This window comes from Melitaea cinxia, chromosome 6 (assembly GCF_905220565.1).
Source record: "Melitaea cinxia chromosome 6, ilMelCinx1.1, whole genome shotgun sequence".
Taxonomy (NCBI): domain Eukaryota; kingdom Metazoa; phylum Arthropoda; class Insecta; order Lepidoptera; family Nymphalidae; genus Melitaea; species Melitaea cinxia.
Window position 1 is genome coordinate 6,715,544 of NC_059399.1, and position 16,154 is coordinate 6,731,697.

General features: G+C 34.9%; 1 protein-coding gene across 1 annotated transcript; it reads left to right on the forward strand.

Annotated features, from left to right (window-relative positions):
- The first annotated feature begins 6,297 nt into the window (after window positions 1-6,297).
- LOC123654536 (traB domain-containing protein-like) lies at window positions 6,298-15,967 on the forward strand. Its single transcript, XM_045590435.1, has 8 exons — window positions 6,298-6,301; window positions 9,486-9,640; window positions 9,917-10,041; window positions 10,530-10,656; window positions 10,719-10,861; window positions 10,968-11,125; window positions 14,853-14,955; window positions 15,848-15,967. The coding sequence occupies exons 1-8, from the start codon at window positions 6,298-6,300 to the stop codon at window positions 15,948-15,950; spliced, it is 918 nt and encodes a 305-aa protein (XP_045446391.1). The 3' UTR covers window positions 15,951-15,967.
- The last annotated feature ends 187 nt before the right edge of the window (window positions 15,968-16,154 follow it).

Consider the following 16,154-nt stretch of genomic DNA (forward strand, 5'->3'; position numbering starts at 1 on the left):
TGGCGCCGCGCCGCTGGGGCGCTCCTACACTTATACATTTTATTTATTGCCTACCTTATATATTGACTCTACCCTGCTATTGTCCTGTCCCCCCGGCGCTCATGCAGTAAAGAAACTAGACTCTTATGTAACTCATAAAATGGTTTACTTGTACTGAATTTATTGTTAAAACTCATCTTTAGCTCGACGTTAAGAAAATATTTAGTGAATTGTACGTTTCGAAAGAAATTCTGGGGTATATATAGTTCGGGTGAAAGCTAGGGTTGCCAACTTTTTTTGACAAAAAAAAAAAAAACGTATAAAATGGTTTGGATAGGAAAAATAAAGTATTTGGAAGAAAAAAAAAAGTATTTTTCAAATTTTATGTTTTTATTGCTTTAAAAACGTATTTTTGTGTGCCTTTAGCACATGCTAACAATTTTTTGCTATGTTTAAATGTTTTAAACTTGTTTAACAATCAATATTTAAATTTATATAAATAAAAATTCGTTTCTAATTAAATTTATTGACGCTATATTTCTCTCTTCTCGCTACTTTAGATTCATTACTATAAAAACCCTTTCAATGAAAGCTTAAGTAGTGGGAACAGAGAGTAAGTAAGATTTTTTTTTTATATTTGGTAAGCTATCAGGTGCATTTTTAAGTATATATTGCCATTTTTCAACTGTACTTTTCACTGAAAATTCTTTATCATCATTAGTGATTTTTTTTGGATCTCTTCAAGTCTTATGTATTCGGAATATATATCCTGCATCTTAATATTTAATCCGTCTTGTAATTTAGTTTTTATAATTATCATTTCAAAATGTCCAAATTTTTATTATAATAAATAATATCAAATAATTAACCGCATTTTTTAAGGACACGTTAGGAAGTATTGAAAGCCAGTTATCTTCGCTAAGGTCAAACCATTTTCTCCAACCATTGATTCCTTAACTACATATAATCAAAGCCAACGGTCAATTTTTCTACAATATCGTTGATAATGAGCAGTGACATCTGTGAGAAATGTCAGATTGTCACCTGTCCTGTCACATTCAAAACACCACATCTGACATCTCGAATATTTCGTTCAGTAATTTTAAATCCTTTCCATCATCCGTTTTACCTTATGTGTACTGTTAAATAGTTAAGTACTCATAATAAGTATTTTGTTTCACGCATCAAAGTAAAGATTGAAAATAAAGTATTTTCATATACTTTATTTGTATGCAAAAGTATAAAGTATATTTACCAAAAATAAAGTAGAATACTTTATTATAAAGTATGGTTGGCAACCCTACGGTGAAACTCCAGTGCTCCAACTTTTGCAATTTTGTAGGAGTAGAAAAAAAATGAAAGAAATTAATTATTCAACGTAAACGTTCTAAATTACCATCAAATAGACGCAAACGACGTTTATATTATTAAAGGAAAAGTTTTCATTATTAAGAGATTCGGTTCAATATATGAAAATAATTTAAAATAAGCGACACTAGTATTTAACTTTCAGGGTCGAAGACTTCGTCGATCTTTAGACGAGATAAATTTGCATCGATTCGAAAAATGTATATTTTTATAGATAAATAATAAAGTTATTTAAGGATAAATCTAAAAACGGGGCTTATTCTTGAATTGTGTTTCTTTAAATTTATTCGCGAATGATATGTGTATAATTTTTTACATTCGAATCTAAATCACGATCTGTATAAAGCCTGAGCAATGTTTGGAACTTTTTAACATGTTATGAAATGAAAATAGATTATTCGCGTCAAACTTTATATTAATTCTGAATAAAAATATGTTATTGGCGTTACTCATAAAAAAAGTGAATGATAAATACGATTATCCTCTCAGAGGATTGATCGTCAGTTGCGTTACATGATTGAAATCTGCTGTTGCCGTGCAATTGATAAAGTCCTAATGGCTATACAAATTGTTTCCTTTCAATTCAGTTTTGTCAATAATCATCACATTAATTTCCTTCAGCGGGCTTCACTCACGTAAAAGCAACTGGAAACTGTACCTATATTATCGTAAACTAGAATAATTATAACTTTCAGCGCCGTTTAAGTTCAGATTTGCCAGTATTAAGACCTATCACTTTGAGCGTAAAGTCCATTGAGCATTTCTTAACATGATAAACCACATTAATAATTTTACCATTATAGTAATGGCTTTATTTAAATAACAATCTGAGCCCGTGAAATTATTCGTTTATATAAATAATTAAGTAATTTTATGTGATTGTTTATTTTCTTTAAATGTGCACGTTTATTATTACAAATAAAATAATTATTTTTGTTCTTGTGTTGATCCAACATTAAAAAGACCTTTAAAAGGAAGGATTATTTTTTATTTACCGCATAAATATTATTAAGTATGTCCGAAAGCACACTTTTATTTTTAATTAATGAAGAATCAATAAAAAGTTTAGTAGACGAAAGTGACAGATAATAATTGTATTGGCAAAAATGGCAAAAAATCAGTTGGTAAACCAATAGTAGTAAAATCAGGGCCTGATTAACCCTTAGGCTAATTAGGCTGCAGCCTAGGGCGCGAGAAAGGGGAAAGATAAAATTCCTTGCTGTTAAAACTTAGAAAGAACTATAATAATAAGATAGCTATTATAATGAGAACTCCCAAATTCTAATTGATTAAAAAAATCATGTTTGATTATATCTATTGTTATATGTTTTTTATATCTGTAAATGCATTATAAACTTTTTGATATTGAAACAGCATAATATTCATGCTATTTATAGAACAGTATAATATTGTAAAATAGCAATTAACGTAAGAATTAATTTATGTTTGATTGTTTGCGATGATAGTAAGTACCTACTCACATATAATTTTATTTTGTCGTTTTGTTAATAAACATCTGCTTTTATTTTTATAACAAGAAAGAACGGAGACTAAAAATTGTATAATAATAATATGCAATTAACATAATTATGATCTTATTAATCTTATTCTATATTTAAAATTGGCATTTGTCCCTTTGTCCTTGCAAAATTCTTATATAAAATTCTCGTAATAATATAAAATTTGGCTGGTTTCGGTTTAAAACTTCTTGAGAAATATTTTTTACGAATTGATTTGATGTTTAAGACGAAATAAATAAATTAAAATAAAGCTTTTATATTATTAAATAGTTATAAAAATGTCACACCTTTTCACACATACATAAATACGTAATTATGAAATTTATAAAAAATGCCTCGATACACTTTTGGAACTTCTTGTGTGAGAAGATAGGTACCTACTGTTTCAGTTTTTTTTTTTTTTTTAATTGTTTTTTCCAAAGTCGTGTAGTATATACCGAAAAAGAACGCAGAAGGATCTTTGTGTTACTCATGGGTATATCTGGTGGGGACCGAAGCTCGAAAAGCTACGACGCAGGGTGAGGAAGTTGTTCAATAGAGCGAATAGAGCAAAGAATACTCGTCTAGTACACCACTGTGATGCCTACAAGCAAGCCCAATATCAATACAAAAAGCGCATCAGAATGAGAAGAAGTGCTGGAGGCGCTTTTGTACCAACATTGAAACTAACAATCAGGCAAACAGACTCAAGAATATACTGTGCAGCGAACCGGTGCACAACCTGGGGTGTCTGAACAAACCGGATGGAACCTACACCAAAACGGATCTGCAAACTTCAGAACTGTTAATAACTACACACTTTCCAGGATGCCAAATCGAAGGAAATGTGGCAGGAAGAACCAAAGAAGAAACCTGTAATGGTGGACTGGATCACCGACAAGAAAATTGTCACGCATGACAAAATAATATGGGCCATCAACAGTTTCCTACCATACAAGTCGGCAGGACTGGATAAGGTTTTTCCAGGCCTGCTAAGATGGAGTGATAGGAAACTAATCGACCACCTTGTCTCCATATATAGGAGTTGCCTAGTTTACTGCTATACTCCTAAGGCATGGAGGGAAGTCAAGGTAGTCTTCATACTCAAACACGGCAAAGGAGACTACTCGCAACCAAAATCATTTAGAACTATTACGTCCTTTCTATTGAAAGTTCTGGAAAGGCTAATAGATCGGGAGCTGAGGAGCACAACTCTAGTTGAACAACCTCTGAATCCCAACCTCTCGAAAAACAACAGCACGCCTACTCAACGAGCGAATCAACAGATTGTGCCCTACATAAGGTTATATCCTACATAGAAGGCAATCTCCACCACAAGATATTAACCTTACCCACCTTTATCGATATCGAAGGGGCCTTTGATAAAACTAAGTTTACCAGCATAAGCTGGGCCCTGACGCATGGGCCCGGGCATGGAGTCAATAACACAATTACCGGATGGATTGACAGCATGCTAAAGTACAAGGCCATCCAATTCATTGTGAATGGAACAACTAGAGGCGTTGTAGCGAGAGGATGTCCGCAGGGGGGGGGTCTTATCCCCACTTCTGTGGAATATAGTGATCGACGAACTGATCACCTTGCTTAACGACCGCAGATTTCTCACAGTGCGCTATGCAGACGACTTAACTGTACTCATCAGTGGACCTTCTGAGAGGACAGTGGTGTACGGACCACGAACTAACAGTGAATCCCGCAAAGACGGAACTTGTGATGTTCACAAATAAACGGAATTTAAGGGACCTTAAGCGTCCTAAATTATTTGGTCTTGCCTTAACCAAGGAGGTCAAATATCTCGTAGTATTCCTAGATAGCAAACTTCTTTGGAACATTTAAGACTCAAAAATCAACAAAGCCAGCATAATCCTCTGCCAAACAACAAATAATGCAAACGGCTCCTCGGCAAAAGCTGGGGCATATCACCTAAAATTATTCTGTGGCTTTACAAAACCATTGTCAGGCCTATAATCACCTACGGTGCGGTAATCTGGTGGCAGAGAACAGAACTTACAACCGTTAAGAATAAGCTCTAGCGGTTTCAGAGAATAGCATGCTCTGCCATCACTGGCTGCATGCGTACCCCACGGCAGCTCTTGAGGTTATGCTTGACCTGGCACCGCTTGATCTGTTTATACAACAGGAAGCGGCTATGTATATCTATCAGACTGAAACACTTGGACTTGTGGTGTAACCAGGAGGGTCCACACAATGAACTTTGGAGCAGCCTTGTGAGCTATGAGCCACTACTTGCTGCTCCATGTGATTTCCAAACAAGATATTTGCGAAAGGAATACCATATACAACCATTTGAGGCTGAAAGAGACCAGTCCGGCATACACGAAGTGCGCATTTACACTGCTGGCTCCAAAATGGGGTCTGGCACCAGTGCCGGAGTGTACTCACAAGACCTTAATATCAAATTATCACTAACGCTGGGCCAATACATCTCCATCTTCCAATGCGAGTGTGTTGCGATAACCCACGCAGCCACCGCTGTCCTGTCAAAAGGCATAAAGGATTGCAACGTGTGACGTGCGTGATGTGATGTGATGTACTTAAAGCACTAGGGAGCAATTCGATCAACTCTAGTCTTATATACGAATGTCATCAAACCCTGGAACTATTGGCCTCACATAATGAGGTAATCCGAATAAGGCCGAAGACGGGCAGCAGCGTCTTAGGTGCGACAAAGCCAGCCCTGCGGTCACCAACCCGCCTGCCCAGCGTGGTGACTATGGGCAACACACATGAGTTCACGCACTTTTGGCGCGAACTTGTGGAGGCCTATGTCCAGCAGTGGACTGCAATAGGCTGGAATGATGAATGAGGTAATCCTCCAGTGGATAAAAGGACATAGCGGATCACATGGAAACGATGCCGCCGATGAGCTTGCAAGACAGGGGTCCAATACAAAGGTTGCCGGCCCAACCATCTAAATGCCGCTACCATTTGGACAACTGCGCTCATGGATAAGGCAACGCACACGTGCAACTCACAATGCCCTTTGGGCAAACCAAACCGGGTGTAGACAGTCCAAAATGATACTCACGGAAGTATCACCGCATCTATCGTGGCGACTGCTCAGTCTAAACCGTCTGGACATCAGAATAATTGTTGCCACGATTACCGGTCACATGGCACTCAATCACCAACTATTCATTATGAATGCAACGGACTCTTGCAGGAGATGTCTGGCTGCTGAAGAAACAGCCGCCCACGTGATCCTGGAATGCGAAGGAGTGGCCGCACACCGGGCAACCATCCTTAAGGAAATAAAGACGCTCCGAGAAGCCTGTGACCGCCCCAGGAGGCTTCTGAGCTTCTGGAAGGAGCTGGGCTGGCTGAACTAGTCAGCCCTCTTTTCACGTATAATGGACCACCTTTGTGTCTAAATGCGGAAAACCAAGCCGACAACATAACATAATATAACATGGGTATATTAAGCATTATAGTGATGCAAGACCGCCTGGAACGTTGCGGGATAGGGAGAATTTAAAAGCGAGGACGGAGGCATGTTGGACAATTGGGGTCATTAAGTATGATTAAAAGGACAGAAAGGATGTACATATTACGGGGAAGACCGATCGAGAGCCATTTCAGTTGAACACGAAAGTTTGATATGGTCATGCTTACACAAGCGAAAAATAAAGCGAATAGTGAAATTTTGAAGGCGCTCTAATTTGTTTAGTTGCTCCTCAGTCGCATACATATCTACAGCACACATAAGCGTAGTCAAGTATGGGAGGGGGGGAGGAGGAGTGATTGAGCACGCTTGAGAGAGTGGAAATTTCAAAATCGGTTCAGTAGTTCCAGTGATAGTACCTCGTACCTACCTTCAAAAACTACTAATAAATTTTCAATAATTTAATTCGAATGAAACATTAAACACGATGATAAGTACTTAAAATATGGCCTCGATTCTCAAGTTCTCAACCTTCTATTTTTGCGGAACTTTGAATATTTTAAGAACATGTCCGCATGTAGGTATACTTATTATTTTTTCCGTATCTACTCTTTATAAATAAATAAAGAATAACACTTAAAATAAGCCTATTGCTAGTGTTCAAAATAAGATTTATTCAATGATAAATAAATCTTATAACATACACACATGGTCGTCTGTTCCTATGGTAAGCAACTTAATGCTTGTATTACAGGTAACAGCCGACTGTTATAACTTTTTTTGATAAATATACATAGAAATAATACATATATAAATACGAATATTCGCTCGGGAATCGAACCCGCAGAACAGAAAGATGGGTCACTACAAACTGCGCCAACGGGCTAGTCACAGTATACATATATTAATATTATAAAGATGAAAAGTTTGTTTATTTGTTTAAGCGCGCTAATCTCAGGACTACTGGGTCATATTGAAATTTTTAGTTTTATAACTCATTTAGTGAGGAATTCTATTTTTTTCTAAAATTAATGCGTGTGAAATCGCGGGGCACAGTTAGTATTTAATAAGTAATAGTGTTTACACGTCGCGACGTTTGTACGCTACGATAAGTCTTCAAAGTCTTTAGAGGGACGACCAACACTTGATTTTTTTTTTCTCGTCATTGATATTGTCCCTTGCAGTTAATCTCGATTCATTTTCAAAAATTTATCTTCTGTTCTTTTTGCAGCTATCCACCGTGACTTCATTTCCGACTTTAGCTTTGAAAATTTAATGATAAATTTTTTCCTTTCCTTACTATTTAAACTGTATTTATTTATTATTATTTCTTGTACCTTATCTATTTTTTCGCTAAAACTCTTCTCATTTATGTTCTTAATCATCACATATTATATACTGTGTCTTGATGAAACAGTTAACCCAGAAGAACCTACAACCATAAAATACGGTAAATAAATATCTGAACGCAAATAAAACTTTGCTTTGTAAAAGAGTCAATTTAATTTAAAAAATATCATTCCAAAAGTGGCACTTAGTGGCACCTAAATTTTATGTAATTCTCTTCACAACTCATTAGGTTAATAGTAGAAAAAAATACAAGCTGGGACCATTCGGGGAACATATTTAAAAAACTTAAGTATTTAATCTTTGAATAAAATAAATAATATGTTGAAGGTAGTTAGAAAAAAACTTGTTTCTAAAGATAGTAAGCAATATAATACCAAGTTACTAATAAACATTAATTACACATACCTGGTGCATAAAGGTCCATTGTATAAAAAAGTTCAGTTTCACTTAATCTTGTTTCAAATAAAATATAAATTTCAATTGTTTTTCGCAGCAAACCGTATAGAACAAAGACGATCTAAACGAGACGCTAAAATGACGATTGATTGATATGTTTAACGAAGCAAGAGTGAATGAAAGTTTACGGTATATCATTCATTATGTCCTTATCTATGATTATGTAGCAAAATTTTCTAATATTTATAAATTTTGAATTTTTGAATTTTGACCAGCTTTTTGGGTCAAATCACCCTCTGTGCGACGTAGGTAGTTGATAAAACAGTATATTAAATACGCATTATTAGGGATAACTCAAAAAAGTATGTGTCGGCACCTGCGCTGTCGTACGCAATTAGGAAGGAATTTATAAACAACAGGTGCACCGATAACGCCACCTGGAACATCGTTCACTACTTACCTACCCTAACTCATCCTATTACTCGAGTAATTCTGCCCTGGATAAAATGACCGGAGCAATCCCGCGGTCCTAGAGCAGTCTAGGCTCTGGCTTGGCACGGTGTACTTTTTGTATTCTACTAGTACTTAGCTTAATTTAGACGCTTTGTGTAATTAATTTGTGTAAACGAATTGTTACATTGTTACATATTATAATACGGTAACCAACCAGCCTGCCCAGTGTGGTGACCATGGGCGCGAACTTGTGGAGGCTTATGTCCAGTAGTGGATTGCGATAGGCTGAAGTGATAATACGATCTATAATATTGTTAAATAATAACTATCTTGTGTTACCTTACATTGTAATAAACTAGTGTGACCTCCTTCCTAAATATGTATTTATTTATTTTTTTGATAATAAATATTACAAAGTAAGTTTTGTCTGTAATGTAAAAAATATATATTAAGTACGTACTCGTTAGATGTCAATAAAAGGAGCCATCAAGCATCAGCTTTCGAAAAAAATAATAATAATAATCTAAATCGGTACACCTAGTAAAAATTTATGCATAATAAACATAAAATAAGTCACTTTGAGAATTAAAAAAGAGCTAGGAAATGTGTATGTTGCATTTGAAAAATGCAATTCAATTGAATTTTACACAATTTATAAGTTGAATTTCTAAAATATTTAATTTGAACGTGGTACTAGATAAGGCTGGACGATGGTATTAGGCAAATTAAAAAAATATATGCTGACAAAAGCGTAATTATTTTGATATATACGATACATTGTCTATTTAGATCAAAACTTAAGTTAACCATGTTTGAATCAAAAATTTTTGTGCAATATATTTTATCATTAAAATGAAAAATTCAACATGTTGCTTGCTAAGAAATATTCTACTGTCAGAAAATATTATAACTCAGTTTTATTTAGAAAAAACCCGCTTGGCAATTGTTCGCATTAAGTGTAAAATTTGTAGGATATTTTCGAAATATTATTATGTAAAATGGTAACTTAATTTTAGATATATTATCGGCAAATCTTAAAAGAGGCCTCGCAAATGTAGTTCCTGGTGATCTTCCGTCTTCTGCAACTTTACTGCAAAATAATGACGAAGCAAAGGTTGTTTTGCTCGGAACTGTTCATTTTAGTAAGCAATCTGTAGAAGATGTCTCCCAGGTACCTAATCTTTTCTCTAGACATGGACTTTTAATTGACATTAAAAGCGTTTTTAAAAAAATTATCTTTTCAAATATGATAGGTAGGTTATTGGTATATCAATAAAAAATTACAATAAGAAAGAAGGTTTTGTTGTTATGATTATACAAAATTATAAAAAGCATGAATAGAAATGCGTTGGCACTTCGTAACCTGTAATTTAGTAAGCACTAGGTTATAAGTAGGTACCTAAATAAAAATAATATCAAAATAAATTTGTTTTTTTTTTTTTAACAGATAGTGAAAGTTTTAAATCCAAATGCAATTCTCATAGAATTATGTCGACAAAGAGTGTCTTTATTGGAGTTGGATGACAAAAAATTTTTAGAAGATGCAAAAAATTTGGATGCGAAAAAAATAAAGTAAGAAAACTTTTTATTTTTACATACGATCAGGCTGTTTCGTGTACTTATTAGCTTTTTAAAATTATTAATGTAAAGACGATTCACATTTACCGGAGTGGCCCTATGGAAAAAATACCTTAAGCCTCATAAAAACATGGCCTAATGCAAACCAAATTCTCATAGATCTAGCATTTCACGGTATGAGAATTTTGTCTGCATTTGCACATGTTTTTATGAGGTTTGTGAGAATTTTTCCAGCGATCGGGTTGTCTCTCAGAGGGAGCGCGGTCAAATACTTATCATCATTAGCTTGAACTAATTAATGAATAATAATATTGTTTTGCCTTCATTTTTACATAATTCCATGTTTATCGAGTAATAATTACAATCAACTTCACGAGAAATAAACAAAACTGGCGGAGTTATTTGTTATACACTACCTTCCTATTTCTAATTTAATTATTCAACACACCGATAAACATTCGAATAATCTAGAGTTTCTTTAGGCAGGCAGTAAAAGGACAAGGATTTGTTTCCGGAATGCTCCACGCTATGTTGTTGAAGACATACGCAGATATAGCAAAGGAGTTGGGTGTAGCGCCAGGTGGAGAATTTCGAAGAGCTTATCAAGAGGTAAAAGTTATGTTTTTGGGGTACTAAATAATCGCAAATTTTACTTTGGCTATTTTTTTTAGATGAAAAAAATACCGGGTTGCAAACTATTTTTAGGAGATCGCCCGATACAAATAACAATCGCAAGAGCTTTTCAATCATTAAGTGTTCTAGAAGTAGGACAAGTAATTTATCATCTCACAACAGCAAATCCTAAGCCACTAAAGTAGGTCTTTTTTATTTTATATTTAAAAAAACTGTTGAATTTTGTTATCGTTTGTCATTGTGCCTACTAGACTATTAAAAATTGTCATTTCGTTCACTTTTTGTAGTAAAACTCAATTGGAAAAGTATAAAAACAAAGATTACGTACAGGAACAATTTCAAGAGATTATAAGAGACGTGCCTGCTTTCAAAAAAATCTTTCACGTGTTCGTTGACGAGCGCGACAAGTGCCTTGCGTTTTCTTTGCAGGAATGTGTCCGTACTGGTAAGTGACGCTAGATAAGTGTAGTTTTAAGTAACTTTTCTCTATTTGAATTTAACATATTATATAATGCCCGTGGTATGAAATAATATGGAGAGTGAAACCATATGAAACAACTAACTCTGTGATACTGATGCTTAGTAACGCTGAAGGTGATGATTTACAAAGCTTTTAGTTGTATAAGGAAGCGATATATAGGTATAATAATATACTAGCATTTACTCTACCGATAAGAATAGCAAGCGTCATCATCATCATCATCATCATCATCATCACAGCAGCCTTTCGCAGTCCACTACTGGACATAGGCCTCTACAAGTTAACGCCAAAAAGTGCGTGAACTCATGTGTGTTGCCCATAGTCACCACGCTGGGCAGGCGGGTTGGTGACCGCAGGGCTGGCTTTGTCGCACCGAAGACGCTGCTGCCCATCTTCGGCCTGTGTATTTCATTGCCAGTAGTTGGATGGTTATCCCGCCATCGGTCGGCTAGGTAGTAGTGGAACTGTGTTATCCCTTAGTCGCCTCTTACACACCCACGGGAAGAGAGGGGGTGGCTATATTCTTTGATGCCGTAACCATAGCAAGCGTCAATTTGTTTTAATTTTAAACTTTTATAATTTTATTCATTTAATCGAACATTATAATAAATACCTAAATAAATAAAAGCTCCACACTCAACGGGCCCTAGTAGGAATTTCTCCTATGTCAGGAATCCAGAAACACACACAATACACAAGCACAAACGCCCAGACCACGACAAACATCTACATCGGCAATAAAAATGTCTGTCGTGAGCGGGGATCGAGCCCGCGACCACCAGCGCAATAACCCCTGCTGTGACTGCTGCGCCGACGCGTCCTCAGTTGTTGTATTTTTACTCAATTATCACAGTCATCGTTCTTAAGGATGTTATTCCAGTCATGTATCGAAGCCTACACACACATTTTTTATAATATACTAGCTGACCCGGCGAACTTCGTATCGCCTAAAACAAACTTTATCGTATGGTATTAAAGTTCAAATTGACTTTTAAGTATTATCACAAATCTTTTGTATGGGAGTATAGAAAAGTGTTGTTTTTAGACTTTTTCAGGAAATTTAAATTTTTTTTTTAGAATTTTTCTCTCCGTAAGAACCATCCTCGTACTTCAAGGAATATTTTAAAAAAGAATTAGCGAAATCGGTCCAACCGTTCTCGAGTTTTGCGCTTAGCAACACATTCAGCGACTCATTTTTATATTATAGATATATATCTCTATATATATAAAAGCGAAAGGTCACTCACTCATCACGAAATCTCCGAAACTATAACACCTACAAACTTGAAATTTGGCAGGTAGGCTCCTTATAAGACCTAGGCATCCGCTAAGAACGAATTTTACGAAACTCGACCCCTAAGGGGGTAAAACGGGGGTCGAAAGTTTGTATGAAAGTCCTATGCTTTTGAAGTAAGAGACTCGAAATTTAAAATATATGCTTTATAGATGGTGAGAAGGTGTCCAAATAATGTATCTTTAGAAATCAACCCCCTCTTGGGGTTAAAACGGGGGATGGTAGGTTGACTCGCTTATCACGAAATCTCCGAAACTATAACAGCTACAAACTTAAAATTTGGCAAATAGGTTCCTTATAGGGCGTAGACATTTGTTGAGAACGCATTTTACGAAACTCGATCCCTTAAGGGATAAAACGGGGGTTGGAAGTTTGTATGAAAGTCCTATGTTTTTGAAGTAAGAGACTTGAAATTTAAAATGTATGCTTTATAGATGGTGAGAAGGTGTCCAAATAATATATCTTTAGAAATCATCTCTCTTTTGGGGTTAAAACGGGGGATGGTAGGTTGACTCACTCATCACGAAATCTCCGAAACTATAACAGCTACAAACTTGAAATTTGGTAGGTAGGTTCCTTATAAGGTATAGACATCTGCTAAGAATGAATTTTACGAAACTCAACCCCTAAGGGGGTAAAACGGGGGTTGGTAGTTTGTTTGAAAGTCCTATGTTTTTGAAGCAAGAGACCTGAAATTTAAAACGTGTGCTTTATAGATGGTGAGATGGTGTCTAAATAATGTATCTTTAGAAATCAACTCCCTTTTGGGGTTAAAACGGGGGATGGTAGGTTGACTCACTCATCACGAAATCTTCGAAACTATAACAGCTTCAAACTTGAAATTTGGCAAGTATGTTTCTAATAGGGCGTAGATATTTGCAAAGAACTGATTTTACGAAACCCCACCCCTGATGGAATAAAACGGGGGTTTAAACTTTATATGAAAGTCCTATGTTTTTGAAGTGAGAGACTTGAAATTTAAAATGTATGCTCTATAAATGGTGAGAAGGTGTCCGAATAATGTATCTTTAGAAATCAACTCCCTTTTGGGGTAAAAACGGGAGATGGTAGGTTGACTCACTCATCACGAAATCTCCGAAACTATAACAGCTACAAACTTGAAATTTGGTAGGTAGGTTCCTTATAGGGTACAGACATCTGCTAAGAATGAATTTTACGAAACTCAACCCCTACGGGGGTAAAACGGGGGTTGGTAGTTTGTTTGAAAGTCCTATGTTTTTGAAGCAAGAGACCTGAAATTTAAAACGTGTGCTCTATAGATGGTGAGTAGGTGTCCAAATAATGCATCGTAATCTATATGTATAAAAGAGAAAGGTAATTGACTCACTCATCACGAGAACTCAAAAACCGCTGGATGGTCCATCCATTCAGGATGGACAAAGATGAAATTTGGCAGGGAGGTAGATTATAGTTAGTAGACGTCCACCGCCACGGGGGTTTAATTGAGGTTGATAGTTTGTATGAAACATATACAGCAGCTATACGTTCGCCTTAAAGGCTATTTATACTGCAGTCTGAAAATAAAACTAAAAATGTGGTATATAGAGAGGTTTTATAAAAATAACTGTTAAATTATACTAAATTGTGCCTTTCAAAAAGTTACTCAGTGTGATAAGTATTTCAAGTGACTGAAATAAAAAATAATTTGCGTTAAACATCTTAATAGTAACTCATATCTTTATAACCAAGCGGACGTAGTCGCGTGCAACAGTTAGTGTATTATAAAACAAACTGCCCAAAAGTGTATCTGATCGATTCCCTCAAAATGTACTGAAAGGATTTTTATGCGGTTTCACCAATGGAGGGCTTCAAGGGAAAGATTAACGGATCGGCTAAGCCAATTTTGATGAGAGTTTCACTGGAAGTTTGCCGAAAAAACTTTGTGACATACTGATTTCAACGCGGGCGAAGCCGCGGGCACAGCTAGTATATATATATGTATATGTAGTTTTTGTTGAGGTAGGTCACGATACGATGTTCCCTGCTTTATATGTACAGAAGGTACACAACTAAATAATACTGCTTACAAATAGTGTTATCTTCCTGTGGTGAGTAGGATGACAAGAGTTCCTGGGTCGAAGTTAGTCAGTCAGAAAGGTCAGCAACGCGCTTGCGATGCTTTTGGTGTTACAGGCGTCTATAGGTTACGGGAATCGCTTACCATTATGAAAAAGTTATATCCATGCAAGCACAAGATTGATAGAAATGTCATCAATTTAACACACATAACACAAAAACGTAACTTCAAATCAACTAAATCGTAAATTATGTCCGAATGTACCGAACAATGAAGTTTTCAACATTTTTGGTGTAATGTACGTTACAAAAAAAAACACGTTTTAAAAATGTAGTTATGTTAACCTTAAATATTTGTAGTTCAAAGTCCACGTGTGCTAGCTGTCGTGGGTATGGGTCATGTGGACGGTATAACAAAATATTATGGCAAAATGAAGCAAGAAGATATAGTGCCATTACTTTTGTAAGTCTTAAACTTATAAAATTGTCTTCACATAAAATTAATTTGAATATAAATTAGAAAAATTCTAATAATAAAATGTTTAAGTATCTTTTTATTACCCTTGCGATACATAATAATATTATATGGGCATTTACTATCTAAGCTTTTTTTTTTAGCATAAAGCAAATATTATTTTTATTTTCAGCGACTAGTATGAGCAACCAATAAGTAATAGGTACATACTTCATTTTATTATTAAGGTGAGACATTGCCTACATGATATTATTATAATTTATACTAATTTTATAAAGCTGAAGAGCTTTTTTGTTTGAATGCGCTAATCAAGAACTAATGGTTCGAATTGAAAAAATATTTTTATATTGGATAGTATTTTTACCGAGGATGGCTACAAGCTATTTGTGTACTTACATTTTTTTTCTCAAATTAACGGAAATGTAACCGCGGGGCATAGCTACTTTATGGGCATCGGTCACGTACCTAATTATTCTATTAAATTAAAAAAAAAATTGTCTACTAAGTAAAAAATTTATTTTCTATTAATAGTAACAATAATCTATGAAGCTATTAAGTACAATTTTTTCTGCAAAGTTCTTTTTAAATCTTACTTGTAGTAATGAAAATTAATGTATCTATATTTTTTTATAAATTCGTGATTGACCCCACTTTGATCAGAAACGACCTTAGGCCTCTGTTATACGACCTTTTTTATCGTTAAGAAAAGTTGAAGTAAAAAGAAAATTTTGAGTAAATTTGCATGTTTGTCTCTATAATCAAAATAGACAATAAAAAACATAACAAAACCGTTTCTTTTAAAACAACATCTTATTGTTTTTACCAAATAAATAAACTTTCGTTGCTTCTAAAATCCTATTGATACATTTTCTATTTGCAGAGTTCCGCAACGCCCATTTTACTACATTGTATTGAGTAAAGGAATTAAATTCACGTTATATTTCTTTATATTTTCTTTTTTGTATAGAATTTTATTTGGTTAATAAAATATTTTTGTGTATATCAAATGTTTGTGATACTATTTTGTTGTAATAAAATTACTTTTACCAATATTTAAAAAAAATTACGTTTCATTAGTAGTTAACTCGGCTATAACTTAATTAAGAACTTAAGATATCTTGTTCTAGAGTCTAGAACTCTAGAGGAATTTTTCAAAAAGGACACCATTTCTCATACTCGGTGATAAG

What these genes read in the sequence shown, in the direction of transcription:
- LOC123654536 (XM_045590435.1), top strand. An exon ending in TTCGAAGAGCTTATCAAGAG is followed by an intron (nt 10,657 to 10,718) that starts GTAAAAGTTATG and finishes TATTTTTTTTAG; the next exon opens with ATGAAAAAAATACCGGGTTG. An exon ending in GATATAGTGCCATTACTTTT is followed by an intron (nt 14,956 to 15,847) that starts GTAAGTCTTAAA and finishes TTCTATTTGCAG; the next exon opens with AGTTCCGCAACGCCCATTTT.